Source organism: Lytechinus variegatus, chromosome 13, assembly GCF_018143015.1.
Source record: "Lytechinus variegatus isolate NC3 chromosome 13, Lvar_3.0, whole genome shotgun sequence".
Lineage (NCBI taxonomy): Eukaryota > Metazoa > Echinodermata > Echinoidea > Temnopleuroida > Toxopneustidae > Lytechinus > Lytechinus variegatus.
In genome coordinates this window covers 2,131,247-2,147,019 of record NC_054752.1, presented here as the reverse complement: position 1 = coordinate 2,147,019, position 15,773 = coordinate 2,131,247, and the positions used below count along the sequence as shown (strand labels likewise).

The 15,773-nt window shown below is 36.7% G+C and overlaps 1 protein-coding gene across 2 annotated transcripts; it reads right to left on the bottom strand.

Moving 5' to 3' along the window:
* Nucleotides 1–624: 624 nt before the first annotated feature.
* On the bottom strand, nucleotides 625–15,263 carry LOC121426855 (UDP-glucuronosyltransferase 2B1-like). 2 transcript variants are annotated; one of them, XM_041623258.1, is made up of 4 exons: nucleotides 14,329–15,263; nucleotides 6,842–7,073; nucleotides 6,221–6,440; nucleotides 625–1,667 (listed from the first exon to the last, which is right to left on the bottom strand). In XM_041623258.1, exons 1-4 carry the CDS (start codon nucleotides 15,214–15,216, stop codon nucleotides 1,379–1,381), a joined length of 1,629 nt encoding a protein of 542 aa, XP_041479192.1. In that variant the 5' UTR covers nucleotides 15,217–15,263; the 3' UTR covers nucleotides 625–1,378. The 2 variants fall into 2 exon arrangements, with proteins under 2 accessions (XP_041479192.1, XP_041479191.1); XM_041623257.1 differs by lacking the exon at nucleotides 14,329–15,263 and adding an exon at nucleotides 10,814–11,771.
* Between the last annotated feature and the right edge of the window lie 510 nt (nucleotides 15,264–15,773).

The following is a 15,773-nucleotide window of genomic DNA, read 5'->3' as shown; positions in this document are numbered from 1 at the left end:
TTTCAGTTTAGTTGCAAAATGGGTTAGGTCCACACAGAATTTTTTTTAAAAGAATATTTAAACAAATATGAAGACAGGTGGATTTCTTTTATTCCAAATTTTGTGTTCTCATGGTAGGGTATCACGAACATTTAGTTTCGCATAAGAATATTGCAATATGGGACAATAAAAATATTTTTTTTTGGAGTGGACCTAACCCCTTTTGCAAACAAACTATTCTGAAGAGCTCATTTGTCAAAAGGGGTTAGGTCCATTGTTCATAATTTTTATTGTTTTCTGTCTCAAATCCTCTAAATTTTTAGTCGTTCTGATGAAAACGACGAAAATTTGAAATTCACATGAAAACGTGAATAAAAGTGGCAAAAACAAATCACCTTTTTAATCAAAATAGATTGGATTCATTCCAGTTTAGTTGCAAAAGGGGTTAGGTCCACGATGATAATATTCAAAAGAATATATAAAAACAAAATTGAAGACAGGTAGATTTATTTTATACCCAATTTTATGTTCTCATGATAGGGTAGTACATCACGACAATTTAGTTTCTCATGAGAGTATAAAAACATGGTTTTTCTCGGAATGGTAAAAAGTGGACTGAAACCCTTTTGCAACTAAACTCTTCAATTGTAAGTCTACCTCTCAGAGGGGGGGGGGGGTTCTTGCTTTGCTCCCCGGGATCCGCCAGTGGATAACATTTATCATTGCGATGAATGGGGATTTCCAGGTGAGTGCTCCTTTTTTTTAGATTCCGGGGTTCTTTTGAGCAATTTTGGGGCCCTAATTGTCCGGACCCTCTTGTAATTTTTCCCTGATTAGAAGTTTTGCCTCACCTGCTAAGAATCGTTGAACAAATTTAGGGAATGGTCTCACAACGTAAGAAACAATACATTTAAAAATCAAATTATATAGTGGTTGAAGACTTTAAGGTTGGTAACATATGACGTTTTCAATTATCTGTATTGTTATCTAATGTTGGAGGCCAAGGAGGAGGAGGTGCAGGTATAATTTACCATTTTCATGGGTATACTGTACTTCTTAGGGGTAGTCGATCCTTTTTTTGTGGGGCAGAAGGGAATTAAAAGAAAAAACAACAACAAAACAACAAAATTTTGGGCGAGCTCTGTAGGCCAAAGTACAATGTTGAATTACAATGTTGAAAACTGACATTATTTGTTTGTTTAATAGTATTTTATTGCTTTCCAATACTATTTAAGCATGCAGGGCCTATTTGCATTGTATATTCACAAATAAACGGGGGGTTGGAGTGTTACCTCCCCTGCCCCCAGGAAAGATGCTTCTGAATTACTTCTAATAATCACGATGGTTCACGGTGTTCAAACTATTAAAAAAAAAAAACTAGCTTTCAATTCAAATGCATTCAATCACCCTTTTCTTTATTATTGGTGTTAAAAACAATTCTACGACAGCTTCTTAAACACAAAAGCAAAGTATAGCTAATGAATGCTAGAAGTAGACAAATGATTGAGAAAATGAACGCGACCACATCAAGGCTGTGGTAAACTACAAATGGTAGTTCTCCGGCAGGCGATCTCAGGTAATCTCCGCCATATTTGATCACGTGATCTATCCAGAATGCTGCCCTTTCTCGAGCTGTCATTGGGTTGTTCCTGTTGACTGCCGAGACATGTTTTGCGACGTTTCTATACCTAGAGAGATGAAGGGAGAATGGAACAGCTTGGTGAAGTATATATGCAGTCGTAAATATTATACAATAATGATAATAAAATTGGAAACAAAGATAATCATCATTAATAAGAGTGAACAGATAATAAAGGATAATCAGAACACTGTACTCGTAAACATGATCGATGAACCTAACACTGAAAAAATAATTTATTATAACTTTGCATTCATATTGACGACATTGTTGTTCCATCGTAAACTACGGTACCTATCATCATATAGAAACAATTTCTAAGGAGGCCTGTTAGAAATTAGAATATTGATGTAGTGTTTGATTCACTATATGAATGTATACAGTTTTATTGGTCTGCGAGCACTGAATATTTTTCGAGTGACTGCGGGGATTTGGATTACTACAGTGCGTATAAAAAAAGTTTACACTTAGAAAATGCCCTGAGAATTAAAAAATATACAACACGTGGATAATTTTTCACATATAATCTTGGGTTTGGTTCTCATCTATCCAATAAAAATAAAAGTTTTGACAGAATGTTACACTTGAGTGAGCACTTGAGTGAGCATAGTGTCGAAAATTTTGGAGAAATGCGTGTATTCTCAAATTGAGAAATACTTTAAAGAATACAAAATCATTTATGAATTTCAGTCTGGTTTTAGGAATGGTTATTCTACTGAAACATGTTTAATTCACTTGTTGGATTTTGTTAGGAATGAAATTTCCTAAGGCCGTTATGTTGGAATGGTTCTTCTTGACTTACAAAAAGCATTCGATACGGTTAATCATGAAATACTCTTAAAGAAATTAGAAGTGATGGGTTTGAATTTAGCATGTTTAAATTGGTTTAGGTCTTACTTGACAAATCGCCGCCAAGTGGTATCCATGCAAAATGTACTCTCATATTTTTATGCCTATAAAGTGTGGAGTTCCTCAGGGGAGCATATTAGGTCCCATTCTTTTTATGTGCTATATCAATGATATGTGTATTTGTGTTAATGAAAGTAAATTACTTTTATATGCAGACGACAGTGTTTTACTCTATTCTGATACAAGTCCTAAGCTGATCGGTGAAAAACTTAGCTTAGAATTATCAAATTGTGTTAAATGGATGACAGATAATAAGCTTAGCTTACATGTTGGTAAGACCGAAAGTATTTTGTTTTGTTCGCGGGCTAGGTCTAAGCATACAGATGATTTCAATATATACTATAACAATCAATTAATTAAGAGACAGAATTCCGTGAAGTATTTAGGACTGATATTAAATAGTGATCTCTCATGTACATCTATGGTTGACTCTATTGTCAAAAAAGCTAATGCTCGCTTGAAATTTCTATACCGGTATCAAAATTGCATGAATACGAAATCCAGACGCATTTTAAGCTTTTCATCAATACAGTGTTTATTTCATTATGCTAATGCAGCAAGGTCCTGCAGTCTTGGAAAGGTTGATCAAAAAAAGTTTAGAATTATTCAAAATAAGATTGTTAGATTTATTACTTGCTTACACCCAAGAACACATGTTGGGAAGAATGAAATCGAAAAAGCTGGCCTTCTTCGCATAGACTTGAGGTCGCAACAACTTATACTTCACCATGTTCATAAAATTTTCTATTCAAACGAATATCATTACATCTCAAAAAACTTTACACGGTCATCTAATATTCACGGGCATGAAACAAGAAATAGTCTGTTTAACTTTGTTGTACCTATGAGAAAAGGTCAAATTGGCAACACATTTTATTATAATGGTATACATTTTTGGAATTCTCTCCCTAATCATGTTAAATCGGTTAAGACTTTTACACAATTTAAAAGAGTATTGAAACAACACTTAAAAAATGTCCCCACTCTGTAATGTTAAATATTCTTTCTAATTTCATGTGTATCATGTGGTCTTATATATAACTATTTAGTTATGATTTATTTTAATAATCAACTTGTTTCACATTTTTTTCATCATCTTTTGTTGTTTGCGTGAAAATTTGATGTCAAAATTATTTGTACTTTTTCATATCTTAGGTTTTACGATTCATGAATCTTGTATTAGTTACGATGCATTTAGCGCTATTTAAAAACTGATTATAGTATAATTTTCATATGTAACCTAGAAGTAATGATCGTTTACTCAACCTGTTTTACAATTATTTTAATCATATTTTGCGTAAATGGTTTTCATGGCAAATTTATTTGTTTTTGTCTTTTTATATATTAAATTTTACAATTCTTCGTGTAATTTTAGTGGTCTAGACTTAATTGATGTAGTTTGTAGATTTCTATAGGTGTTTTTCATAGATGTACATTGTTGTCAATTACTGATGTAAGGACCCCATTGGAAATAAGCCATCTCGGCTTTCATGGGCAATCCTGTCAAGGTATACACTACTGTTCATGTTTTCATGTACTTGTTCACAGTTACCTGACAAATAAAATCAATCAATCAATCAATCAATCCATTGTTGAAAAGCTCGCAGAAATCTGTTTGCGCAGAAATGTTCGTTTTCACGTTGTGTCAAGGGAAAGAGCGAAATCACACTTAACCTGGGAAACATTTCTTATACATTTCCCTTGCACTTTTAGTCAGTTAAAATAAGACGAATACATTCAAGCATTTTGTAACAATTTTGCCACCCAAATTGAAATTTCAACACTTAGTAAGCACAACCTTAACCATTTTTTGTGCCAGCTGGATCTGAGGACATAACTGAATCTGGACAAAAGTTTATATGTGACATCTCAACCATTTTTTCACTAAGTTTTTATCAGTTAAAGTGGCTTTACATTTCATGTTTCTTTCAATACTCGTTTCTCCACACTTTTCCCAATCTTAGCAATAATTAACAAAATGAAAATAAAGCCTAAGCAATTTCATGTAAATCACAGCCCAGTGTAAAGCAAATATACCGTCACGATGGCCTCGGTGTGTGGGGGAGTGGGGTGGAGCGCATTGCACTCTGCGAAGTGTTTTGGACAAGGAAACAAGTTAAATAAGGTAAAATATTTCTTCAAATCAATTTTACTTGCTAAATTCCACGTGTTTTTTCGTAAGGTCGACTTTTATTCGCATAACTATTTCAAAGTTCTGCGCAAAGCATTTTCACTAACTTTTTTAAAAGTAAGTGGTGCTCACCCAAGCGGAAATATTTTTTCGACAGTTATATCGTCATTGGCTTAAGTGGATCTGTTGAATGTTAAAATGTGGAAAAATATTCAGGATATCACAAATGTATAATTTTACAGGAGTTTTTTTAATAAGTGTAAACTTTCTTTTTTGGTACGCACTGTATTATAACGTTGTCCACAAAAAATTCTGTGCAAATGGTACAGCCCATCTCGCGTTTGATAGAACGCAGTATGTGTTCGCAGTGTGTGCATATAGCGGACTATGTCAAGGTGTGATTCATAATGCCAATATTTACCAGTGTGACAAAGATTTACACCGGTAGCGTTCGCAGGATTTTTGAGAGGGGGGGGGGGGGTTCAAGCTGAATGAAATATTGGCAAGCAAACCACATATTTTACGTCGTTTCGTACCCCGAAAAAATTCACAAACCCCCAAAGGTCTTTAAATAATTTTCAAGGGGGGGGGGGGTTCTTAATTCTTCGGGGTCGGGGTGCTTGGATATCAAACATATTTCAGGAGGGGAGGGTTGAACACCTGCGTACGCTACTGTTTTACACTGTGAATACCTGGGAAGTGTGAGTGTTGACTATAAGAGTGTGCTAATTATCATTAGAACTGTAGAACTCTACATTGTAAAAGTGCTCAACCCTACACCTGTGTGGAGATGAGTCCATAGTGTGGATACTTCGATAGTGTGAGTGTCAGCAGTGTGTGCACATAGTGTACTATGTGGAAATGTGATTCACATTTTAAAGGTGATCAAACTAATACCAGTAGTGTGGAGATAATTCCACAGTGAGCAAACGTGAACGATGTGAGAGTTCACAGTGTGTGCACACAGGGGACTATATGACGATGGGAACTGTGCTCAAACTCATACCAGTGTGTGGACATAATTTTAGAGTGAGTAAACGTGAACGATGTGAGAGTTCACAGTCCGTTCACAGTATGTGCTCACAGAGGACTATAGGAAGATGTGATTCACATTATAACTGTGCTCAAACTCATTCCGGTGATGTGAAGATAATTCCACAGTGAGTAAACGTGAACGATGTGAGTGTTCACAGTGTCTGCCACACTAGGGGGCCATATGAAGATGTGAACTGTGCTCAAACTCATACCGGTGGTGTGGAGATAATTCCACAGTGAGTAAACGTGAACGATGTGAGAGTTCACAGTATGTGCTCACAGAGGACTATATGAAGATGTGATTCACATCGTAAAAGTGTAAAAGGGCATTTTTTGCCCAACTATTTTAAGAGTGAAACAATGATTATTCATGTTGACAATAGTGGACTATATATTTGAATGTGATTCAAATGCTCAAATCAAACAGTGCAAACGTAATTTCACACTGCGAACACACTGTGGGGCTAACTGTGACACTGCTTTTCCAGCACATTTCCATATGGACCATATGCTGCGATACAACTTACTTTGGGTCATTGATGAGGTCCTTTAGAATCCCATATATAACTTCGGCGTTCAGGTTGTTTTTATCCAGCTTTCTTCCCATCCCTCTTCCTACTACTCTGGCTGCTACGTCATACTGATCACCATACAGGGGAATGATGGCGATAGGAACACCGTGGTAACAGGCTTCTTGGAAACCATTGTTGCCTCCTTGATACATGAACACTCGTGTCTTTGGATGACCTACAATAAATGGTGGCGCCATAACATTTTGTTAGGGTAGAGGGAAGGAGGTAGGGGTGTAAAACGACTTTATGGTGACGTCAAGTGTTCTCAATTGAATGATAATTGTAAAGTTACACGGCCTAACGATACTAGCTCTCTTATTTTATACTCTTCGTTCGCCCCTCTCGAGGGGGAGGGGCTTGAAATCGCATTTTTTCCCATTTCTCACTATTTTTATTCTCCTCATTTTTTAAAGGAGTACCTTTCGGATGCCTATATTTACTTTGTTACACTTCAATATCGATATAGTCATTAAAATCGATTGATATATTTTGTTATCATAAACATTGGAGCAATGCTTTAAAAAAACCTTTAAAAGTGAAGACAAAAAAATAAGAAAAAGGGGAGAAATAGCTCACCTAGTAAGTCATTTTGTGGTACCCACGGCATTAACTTAATGTTTGACGGCAGTTCAAGGTCATTAGGTGGGTCCACCAACTGCCAGATAACCTTTTGTGGTAACCTTCCAAAAGCGTCTGCAAACATTTCGACAAAACCCGGTGTGAGTTTAGCAACTGCGGAGAAGTAGGTCCCCAGAGTAAAAAGGATGACGCCATCATCTCCTGAGCTCTGCATAAAATCTTCCAATTCCTTTAACAAATATAAAATGAAGTGGTTCATTGGGAAAGATTTGCCCGAATGGAATTTACCTGAATGACGAAATTCTGAGAAATAAATTTAAGGTTTGGACTTTGGAATAATAGTATAAATATATATCAATTGATTTTTATAAGATTGCTATCGCCTTTTGCTTGAATAGGTATTGATGAAATTAGAAATAAAAATGTTGCAAAAAAAGATTTGTTATTTAAGATTTGTTACATAAAGAAGCCTTTTGAGTTCGCGTCAGGTTGACTGCTAAACAGATCCTGTAACGCCAGTTGGGAACGGTGATACAGTGAAAATAAACAACGAAAGGGGTAGAAGAGAGATATATGGCATGTATATTAAGAGTTATAAATACCAAACATATACATTGTAATAAGACTCCATGCAACAGATACTTGTCAAGTATCTGTTGCATGGAGTCTTATTAGATAGATTTGAAAAACAGAAATAGTTACCTAATATTCCAGTGAAAGAGTGTGTCGAAGGTGTGAATGTATGAGGTCAAGTGAAGTGAGTGTGGGTGTGTGTGTGTGTCGGAGGGGGGGGGGGTATGTGATGGATGTATCACCCGTCCCAATTGGCGTTACAGGCCACAGCACCTATATAGCTTAGCTACGTCACTTTACCCCTACACAGTTTAGTATGATTCATTAGTATCTTGATTACTTGATTACCTAATTATCTGATTATTTGTAATTTCCTTGCTATTTATAATGAAAATATTAGCTCGTGCTTTACACTCGCATAATTTATCAAGTGCTATCCATTACCACTTCACAATTTCCCTATACACAGTGCCTTAGATAGTGCGTAAATTCACCCTTTTCATACCGGAATATAAAATATTTTCCGCTCGCGCTTCGCGCTCGCATTATTGATTTTCGTGATAAGAAATGAAATGTATTCAGAAGGCCCAGATTCTTTCTAACTCTAAAACACGCGCACAATTGTTTATTGAGATACGCAGCTTCATCTTTATTCAAAACGTGCTGAAATTATCCAGTTTCATATTAGAATTATATCAAAAATTTTCCGCTCGCGCTTTGCGCTCGCATTATGAATGTAGGAAGATACCAAATTACCCATCCTTTTCATGAGTTTCAAAAACCTGACTAGAGTGTCCCATTGTTAGGTCTGAAATCTCAATTTTTTCCACTCGCGCTCGCATCAATTGTTTGGTTTTATACCTATACCGTTAATGATTATATACACAAAATGCTGAGAATGTCAGTTTTTTTAGGTCGGAATGTCAAAAAAAATTTAGCTCGCGCGTCGCGCTCGCATTATTTAATAATTGAAATACGTATCGTCTTAATGGCTAATTGCAAAACGTCCTTAACAGGTCCCTTTTCGATCAAGCCAGAACCCATATTAAAAATTTTCTGCTCGCGCTTCGCGCTCGCAGTAATTATCTAGTTACATAAGCATCTTGTTCAAGTTCACAAACATTGCCCAGAATATTCAATTTTCAGAATAAAATACATAAAATTCCAAAAAATTTCAGCTCGCGCTTCGCGCTCGCACTGTTTAAATAGAGCTTACGAGATTATTACACCTTTTTATGTTTTGCCCCTCCCCCCTATTTTTTCACGACCAAGAAAAAAGAAAAAGGAAAGGGATATAGGTGAAATATAAGCCTATCATTTTCCAAAAATGCTATGTCAAAATTTATCAAAAACTTTGATGTTTTGTAATAAAAATTTCGAAATTTTTGCTCTTCGCTCGCTCGCAACTTCTTACTGATTTTACGCGATACGCCGTATTGAGCCCCCTCAAAATTTTTGGCTCATTATGCCACTGGGACAACCCCTTCAAAGAAACATACAAAAATCAACTTTAAGCGTCCGATCGGGGAAAATGTGGTTGAAAAAAAAATTCGGCTACCCCCCTATTGGCGGGAGCTGATCCGCCCCTGTTGGTCGTACAAGATATAGTTTAGGAACTTGACATTCAATGTACACTCTAAAAAAATACGAAGAGCTAATTTAGCTGATGGAGTGCTGATTTTTCTGGTTCATATTTGAACTAGACAAATCAGCACTCTGAAGTGCAGTCACTATACATGCTCTTCAAGACCTAAATTAGCTCTTCGTTTTTTAGAGTGTATAAATATGAAAATATGAAGAAAAAAATTGTCATGCGCAGGGAAATAAATTCGTATAATTCATATTATAGTATTTGTGCGGTAAGCAACAAAATCCGGAAGAGTCTGTAATCTCAGTCCTACGTCATTAAAGGCTATGTTTAAAACCTTGGCTATTTGTTTTGTAATTATCTGTTCATTTCCCCATTGTAATTTTGTTATCGTTATTTCATTTTTTATTTTTCCTTGGTATAAGTTTTGAAAGAAATCTCCAATTCTTCTGAATAATACCAAAGTTTTGAAATTCATTCTGAAAGTAGTTCTTTTTCAAAAGCTTATTCAAATTGTTTGCTCTAATTCAAAAATGCTGAAATGTTTTGCCACTAAGGTATTAGTTTGGTTTTTCGGAATTGTTTTCGACAGTTATCCCTTTATCGGGCTAGATTCAGACAGCCATCATGGTACACCTCTTTGCTTAAGGCGCACTGATATAAATGGGGCATGTCTATAACAAATTTCCAACAGTATTTCTTAAACAACTCCATAATTTTTCTACATCCTGACCAGACAGCCAGATGAATAAAATTCTTTCCAGTCAATGTAGCTCATATCTTCTTTAAATTTGTCAAAATCAAACTGTTTGAACGAGCGAAATTTGCTTATCGTTGGAGAAAGAGGATGATATTTACCTTTAATGACAGAAAATATTACATAGTGAACACTTAAACCTGTATTGAGTCAGAAATGCAAATTAAATCAATGAGTGGTTAACTGTTAGGCGTAACTCTCGTGGGTTCAGATATAACCTATGTCATCTGCTCAGTCATACATAGATTAAAAAAAAACTTTTTTGACAGATAATTATCAGTTAACATGTTACAGTTAAAACCCCCAAGTATGATAACTTTGCGAATACTTTCTCGAGATTTTGTTCTAAGCCTTAAAGAATTGTAAGTGACCTTCAGGTTTCCTATGCAATATACCAATGAACAGTGAGCTGCCATTAGCACGCATCAATTCGAGCCTGCTAATGTTACAGGTTCAAGATGTTTTCTTCTCACGTATATAGGCATGGCAGATATATAACACCCACTCCTCCTCCATGGGTGCGCCTATCTCTTCTCTCAAACCTATATTCTTTTACAGAAAATAAACTCTCAGAATATCTGTCAACCATGTTTCACATAAACTAAATACATCATACTGATTATTATCAAGCAAGTTTTGTACATCAGCAACCTTATTTAGTAGACTCCTTACATTGAGATGAGCAAGCTTGATGCCTTTAATTGTGTTTAATTTAAATTGCTATTTGACTCATATTAGATATATATATATACATATATATATATATATATATATATATATATATATATATATATATAGATATATATATATATATATATATATATATATATATATATATATATATATATATACATACATACATACATATTTGTATTTGTAAGAATTACAATATGATGCCCGACCAAAATGATGTGCATTATTTCTCAGATGATGATGATGATCCTTGTTATTTGCTAAGCAATTTTGATTTAAAAAACTATAACAAGGAGCCCTAGAGAATGCTATATTTCGAATATAGGGATGCGCTGAAAAATATATTTTCTTTTGTTACCTGGTCTAGTTCCTTCGCGGGAGAGGCAGTTAGTCCTCCGACTGGAATAAAATTTGGAGCTAAAGGAAATGGAAATTCAGACGAAAAATCCATGCTCAAGAGAGACAAATCAATTCTTTTATGCCAATTGTAAAAGTCTGCACTGTCAGGATTGAGTCCAACATTCTTCGCAAGTTCGGAATAGAAAGGTCCTGTGAAGAAATGGCCAAGGATCAAGAACTGTGCGGTTTGTAGAAAGTTAGACACCCTCTGAAAGAAAGTCATTTTGTTGGTAATCCCTGACATGGACTCTGGCTGATAGGAAGGGTTGTAAGCTGAACCCATGAGGTAAAGGAAGATTGCTTGTGGAGGAGTCGGACTAACAGATACCATCGTTAAGTTCCTGGTCCAGTTCAGGTTCTGTTCGATCATTTCCTTGATCATGAGTCCACATGGCCAGGTGATGTCCATGACAATGGCGTCCATCTTCTCAAGGCGTTTCATCAATATGCCATTTTTCAATATCGCTTCGCAGTCTTTGGTAAGTGTCCGCATGAAACGTGAAACAATATCCATCATCTGGTCTTGGGCCCCTTCCATTGCCTTTGTGTTAAACCGGTAGAACATGTCTCGTACATCTTCAAGGGATCGGTCATGATGGTCAAATACCTCGAAGGAAAGATTCGTGTATTTTGGATCGGATGTACGGTGTTCGAATGCTCTACTAATAAGACATGTCACATTGTGGCCATTGTCTACGAGCCCTTGTCCAATAGAGGCACCCAACAAGAAATGACTGCCCTCCCCGTATAGTGAGGATATCAAGATATTGGAAGCACCAACACTTGATACTTTCCCCAAGAAGATTAGGCCCGCCCAACTCCACATCCAAACTGGAACCAGCACCATGCTTAACGACTGAAACCTGTGAACTGAATTAAACTACGGTGATATCTCCTTGATTAAACTGTCTACTGTATTTGGTCCCAATACCTAATGCATATTCACATCAGGGCATTGGAAGGGATTTAGTATTAAAGGGAAACTCAAAGGATGATAGGGCCTATGAAATATTCATCCGGTTAAGAAAATGTCAAATATAACACTTAATAGACAGATACGAGCGTAAATAAAATCACCTTCCCACCCACACCCCCACATACAAACACACTTACACACAGAAACACTCCTTCACTCCTATACCCCCATGTCCACACACACATGCACAAAACAAATAAAATATACATGCAGGTGCAAATTTGTCTTCAATATAAAAGTATTCCAAATTTTGGCTCTTCATGATTGTCGATCTTAAGTGAATATTGGCAGGCAGGGAAGGCGAGAGATGGCGGGGGTAGGGGTAGGGTTGACCGCCCCTTTGATATTTCATGTAGAAAAAAAGTCGGGAAAGGGGGAGAAGAAAGATAAACATAATGCACGTCTCGTGTAGTTAAGTTCTACTATACCTCTATCATTTAATTTAGAAAAATGATCGTCATGTTTTAATTCTTATCTCCGCACCCCGATCAGAAAATACTGGTACCAACCACTGATCAGTGATGGCGATCCTGAAATTTAGCCGCCATATTTTCTTTTGGACATCCTTTGTCATCATTGGTTCATTGAGGAAACAAAGTTAAGAGTTTTGAATCCGGTTAACATGGTGAACTATCTAGAAAAAATAATAGTCCTATTTCACTTTCATTCAGGAAAGAATTATTAAGGGTGGGGTCGAAATGTATAATACGCTCTGCATTTGAAGTTCAATAGGTATTCTGAAGTACAGTGCCCGAAAAAAGAAAACGCAACGTTAGTGCAGGGATCAATAAAAATGGTCTGACTTCCGTGTCATAAAGTGATGTTCAAATTTATACTGCTTATTTTGTTTTTTAAATCGAGAAAAATGATCTGTATAGCTCTGCCATCATCTTATCGAGCCTGATTTCAATAAAGGATTCGAATGTCCTTTAAACTGAATACTGATCAATCGCATGATGATCAAAGGTTATATTTGACAGCTTAGCCGGCGAATGTAATCTAGTCTGCAGGCGCACACCCTGATTGAAATTTTGATCAGCAAGTGTGTCTTCATGCAAAGACTACCATATACAAAACGTGCCGTTTCAATTCGAGAGGGCCTTCAGTGAAGGCATGAGTAGACTGCACATTCAGACCCTTAACTCGAGGGAAGAGTTTGAACAGCAGACTAAATGTAATCAGTGTAGTCTTTCACCGGTCTTTTTCATTTTGTTTATGGCATTCTTTGCCAGTCATGTTATTCACTTTTTACAAAGAAGTACCTCAATATCTTTTCTTTCATTCAAACTGCAATCATTAGTGTTCGGATCATGTTTTTTACGCCGTTTTGTAGCTTGTCCCTGCTGGAAAGAACAAAGTCGGTGGCGCATCAGGGAGGGGGGGGGGGGTTGGGGTTTAAAACCCCACCTAAGGCTCCATAAAAATGATTTTAAAAGGAGTGTGGGATCAAATTCCACAACCCTTCCCTATTTACGATAGTCGCGTAAGCAGAACAGTGGTGGATCTACAAGAGGGCATGGAGGGAGGTTGGGGGATATACGTCGCAGCTCCCTGTTATGGGGTCAAACCCCCCTCTAAGCATAAAAACTACACAACAAAAATTGTGGTGTTAACCGGTGTACATAGAGGACCACACCAGTTATTTTACACCGGTGTTAAATTGGTGGTGTTAGTTTTACATCTATAGGTGTTATTACAACACCTATGGTTTTTACATTTACACTCTTTGGTGTTCAATCTTTAGGGTGTTATTTTAACACCTCAGGGTGTGGTCCTCTATAAACACAAATTGGTGTCAGTTTTAACACCACAGTTTTTACAGTGTGGATCCGCCAATGACAGTGTCACAGAGTGTGAGTATCGCAATTATTCACAATGATCAAATTCAACAGTGTGAAGATACAATATTTTGTTAAAGCTATTTTAAATTGGTTTGGATTTGTAGTTGATTTGTAATCATTGTAACCATATTTCATTTGTATTTGTATTTCGATGTATGTCTGATTTGTATTTTTTTGTAATGTTATTGATGGAAATGAAGATAAAACTTGAGCTTAAATTTGAACTTGAAGATATCTTCATACTTTGGACAGTATGACTCTTTGTAGCGTGTTTACATGGTCGACCATAACTTGTGTATATGTAAATGACGCTGTTGAAATGCTCATATTTAACAGTGTGAAGGTGATTTCACATTGTCTTTCACACTGTGAACACACTATGACATCATTGGGAGTTCTTGGACTGTACACACAATATAAACAATTGTATGAAGAATGTTTCATTGTGATTACAATTTGTAATAGAGAGAAGTTATCTTGGAAATCCCAACCATATATAACAAAAGATCCTAAATTATTGATAAAGCGTAAAAATAAGATCTTGAAGAAATAAGTAGTAAAAAAATCCTTCACCCGACCTGCATGAAAAGGAGGCCTAGTGAATGCTATGTTTCGAACATGGATGTGCGTAAAGATGATATATATATATTTTGTTACCTGGTCCAGTTCCCTCCCGGGCGAGGCAGTTAGTCCTCCTACTGGAATAATATTTGGAGCTAAAGGAAATGGAAATTCAGACGAAAAATCCATGCTCAAGAGAGACAAATCAATTCTTTTATGCCAATTGTAAAAATCTGCACTGTCAGGATTGAGTCCAACGTTCTTGGCAACGTCAGAATAGAAAGGTCCTGTAAACAAATGAGCAAGGATCATGAACTGTGCGGTTTGCAGAAAGTTAGACACCCTCTGAAAGAAAGTCATTTTGTTGGTAATCCCTGACATGAGCTCTGGCTGATAGGAAGGGTTGTAAGCTGAACCAATGAGGTAAAGGAAGATTGCTTGTGGGGGAGTCGGACTAACAGATACCATCGTTAAGTTCCTGGTCCAGTTCAGGTTCTGTTCAATCATTTCCTTGATCATGAGTCCACATGGCCAGGTGATGTCCATGACAATGGCGTCCATCTTCTCAAGGCGTTTCATCAATATGCCATTTTTCAATATCGCCTCGCAATCTTTGGTAAGTGTACGTACGAAACGTGTAACAGTATCCATCAACTGGTCCTGCACCCCTTCCATTGCCTTTGTGTTAAACTGGTAGAACATGTCTCGTACTTCTTTAAGGGATCTGTCATGATGGTCAAATACTTCGAAGGATAGATTCGTGTATTTTGGATCGGATGTACGGTGTTCGAATGCTCTACTAATAAGACATGTCACATTGTGGCCATTGTCTACGAGGCCTTGTCCAATAGAGGCACCCAACAAGAAATGACTGCCCTCCCCGTATAGTGAGGATATCAAGATATTGGAAGCACCAACACTTGATATTTTCCCCAAGAAGAATAGGCCCACCCAACTCCACATCCAAACTGGAACCAGCACCATGCTTAACGACTGAACCCTGTGAACTGAATTAAACTAAGGTGATATCTCCTTGATTAAACTGACTACTGTATTTGGTCTCAATACCTGATGCAAATTCACATCAGGGGATTAGATGGGATTTAGTATTAAAGGGAACTCTAAGGTTGGTAGGGCCTATGAAATATTTATCCCGTTAAGAAAACCCCCAAAACCCCACATACACACATGCTTACACACAGAAACACCCCTTCACTGTTATACCCCATCCCCACACACATACACAAAAGTAGAAAAGATATACATGTAGGTGCAAATTTGTCTTCGATAAAAAGGTATCCCAAATTTTGGCTCTTCATGATTATCTATCTTAAGTGAATCTTGGCAGACAGGGAAGGTGAGAGAGGAGAGAAAAAAAGGGAAGAAAAAGGGGGGAGAAAAAGATAAACATAAATGGTCGTCTTATGTCGTTAAGTTCTATTATACCTCTATCAGTTAATCTATATATATAGAAAAATGATCGTCTCCTTTTAATTCTCATCTCCGCGCCCCGATCAGAAAATACTAGTAGCGACCACTGA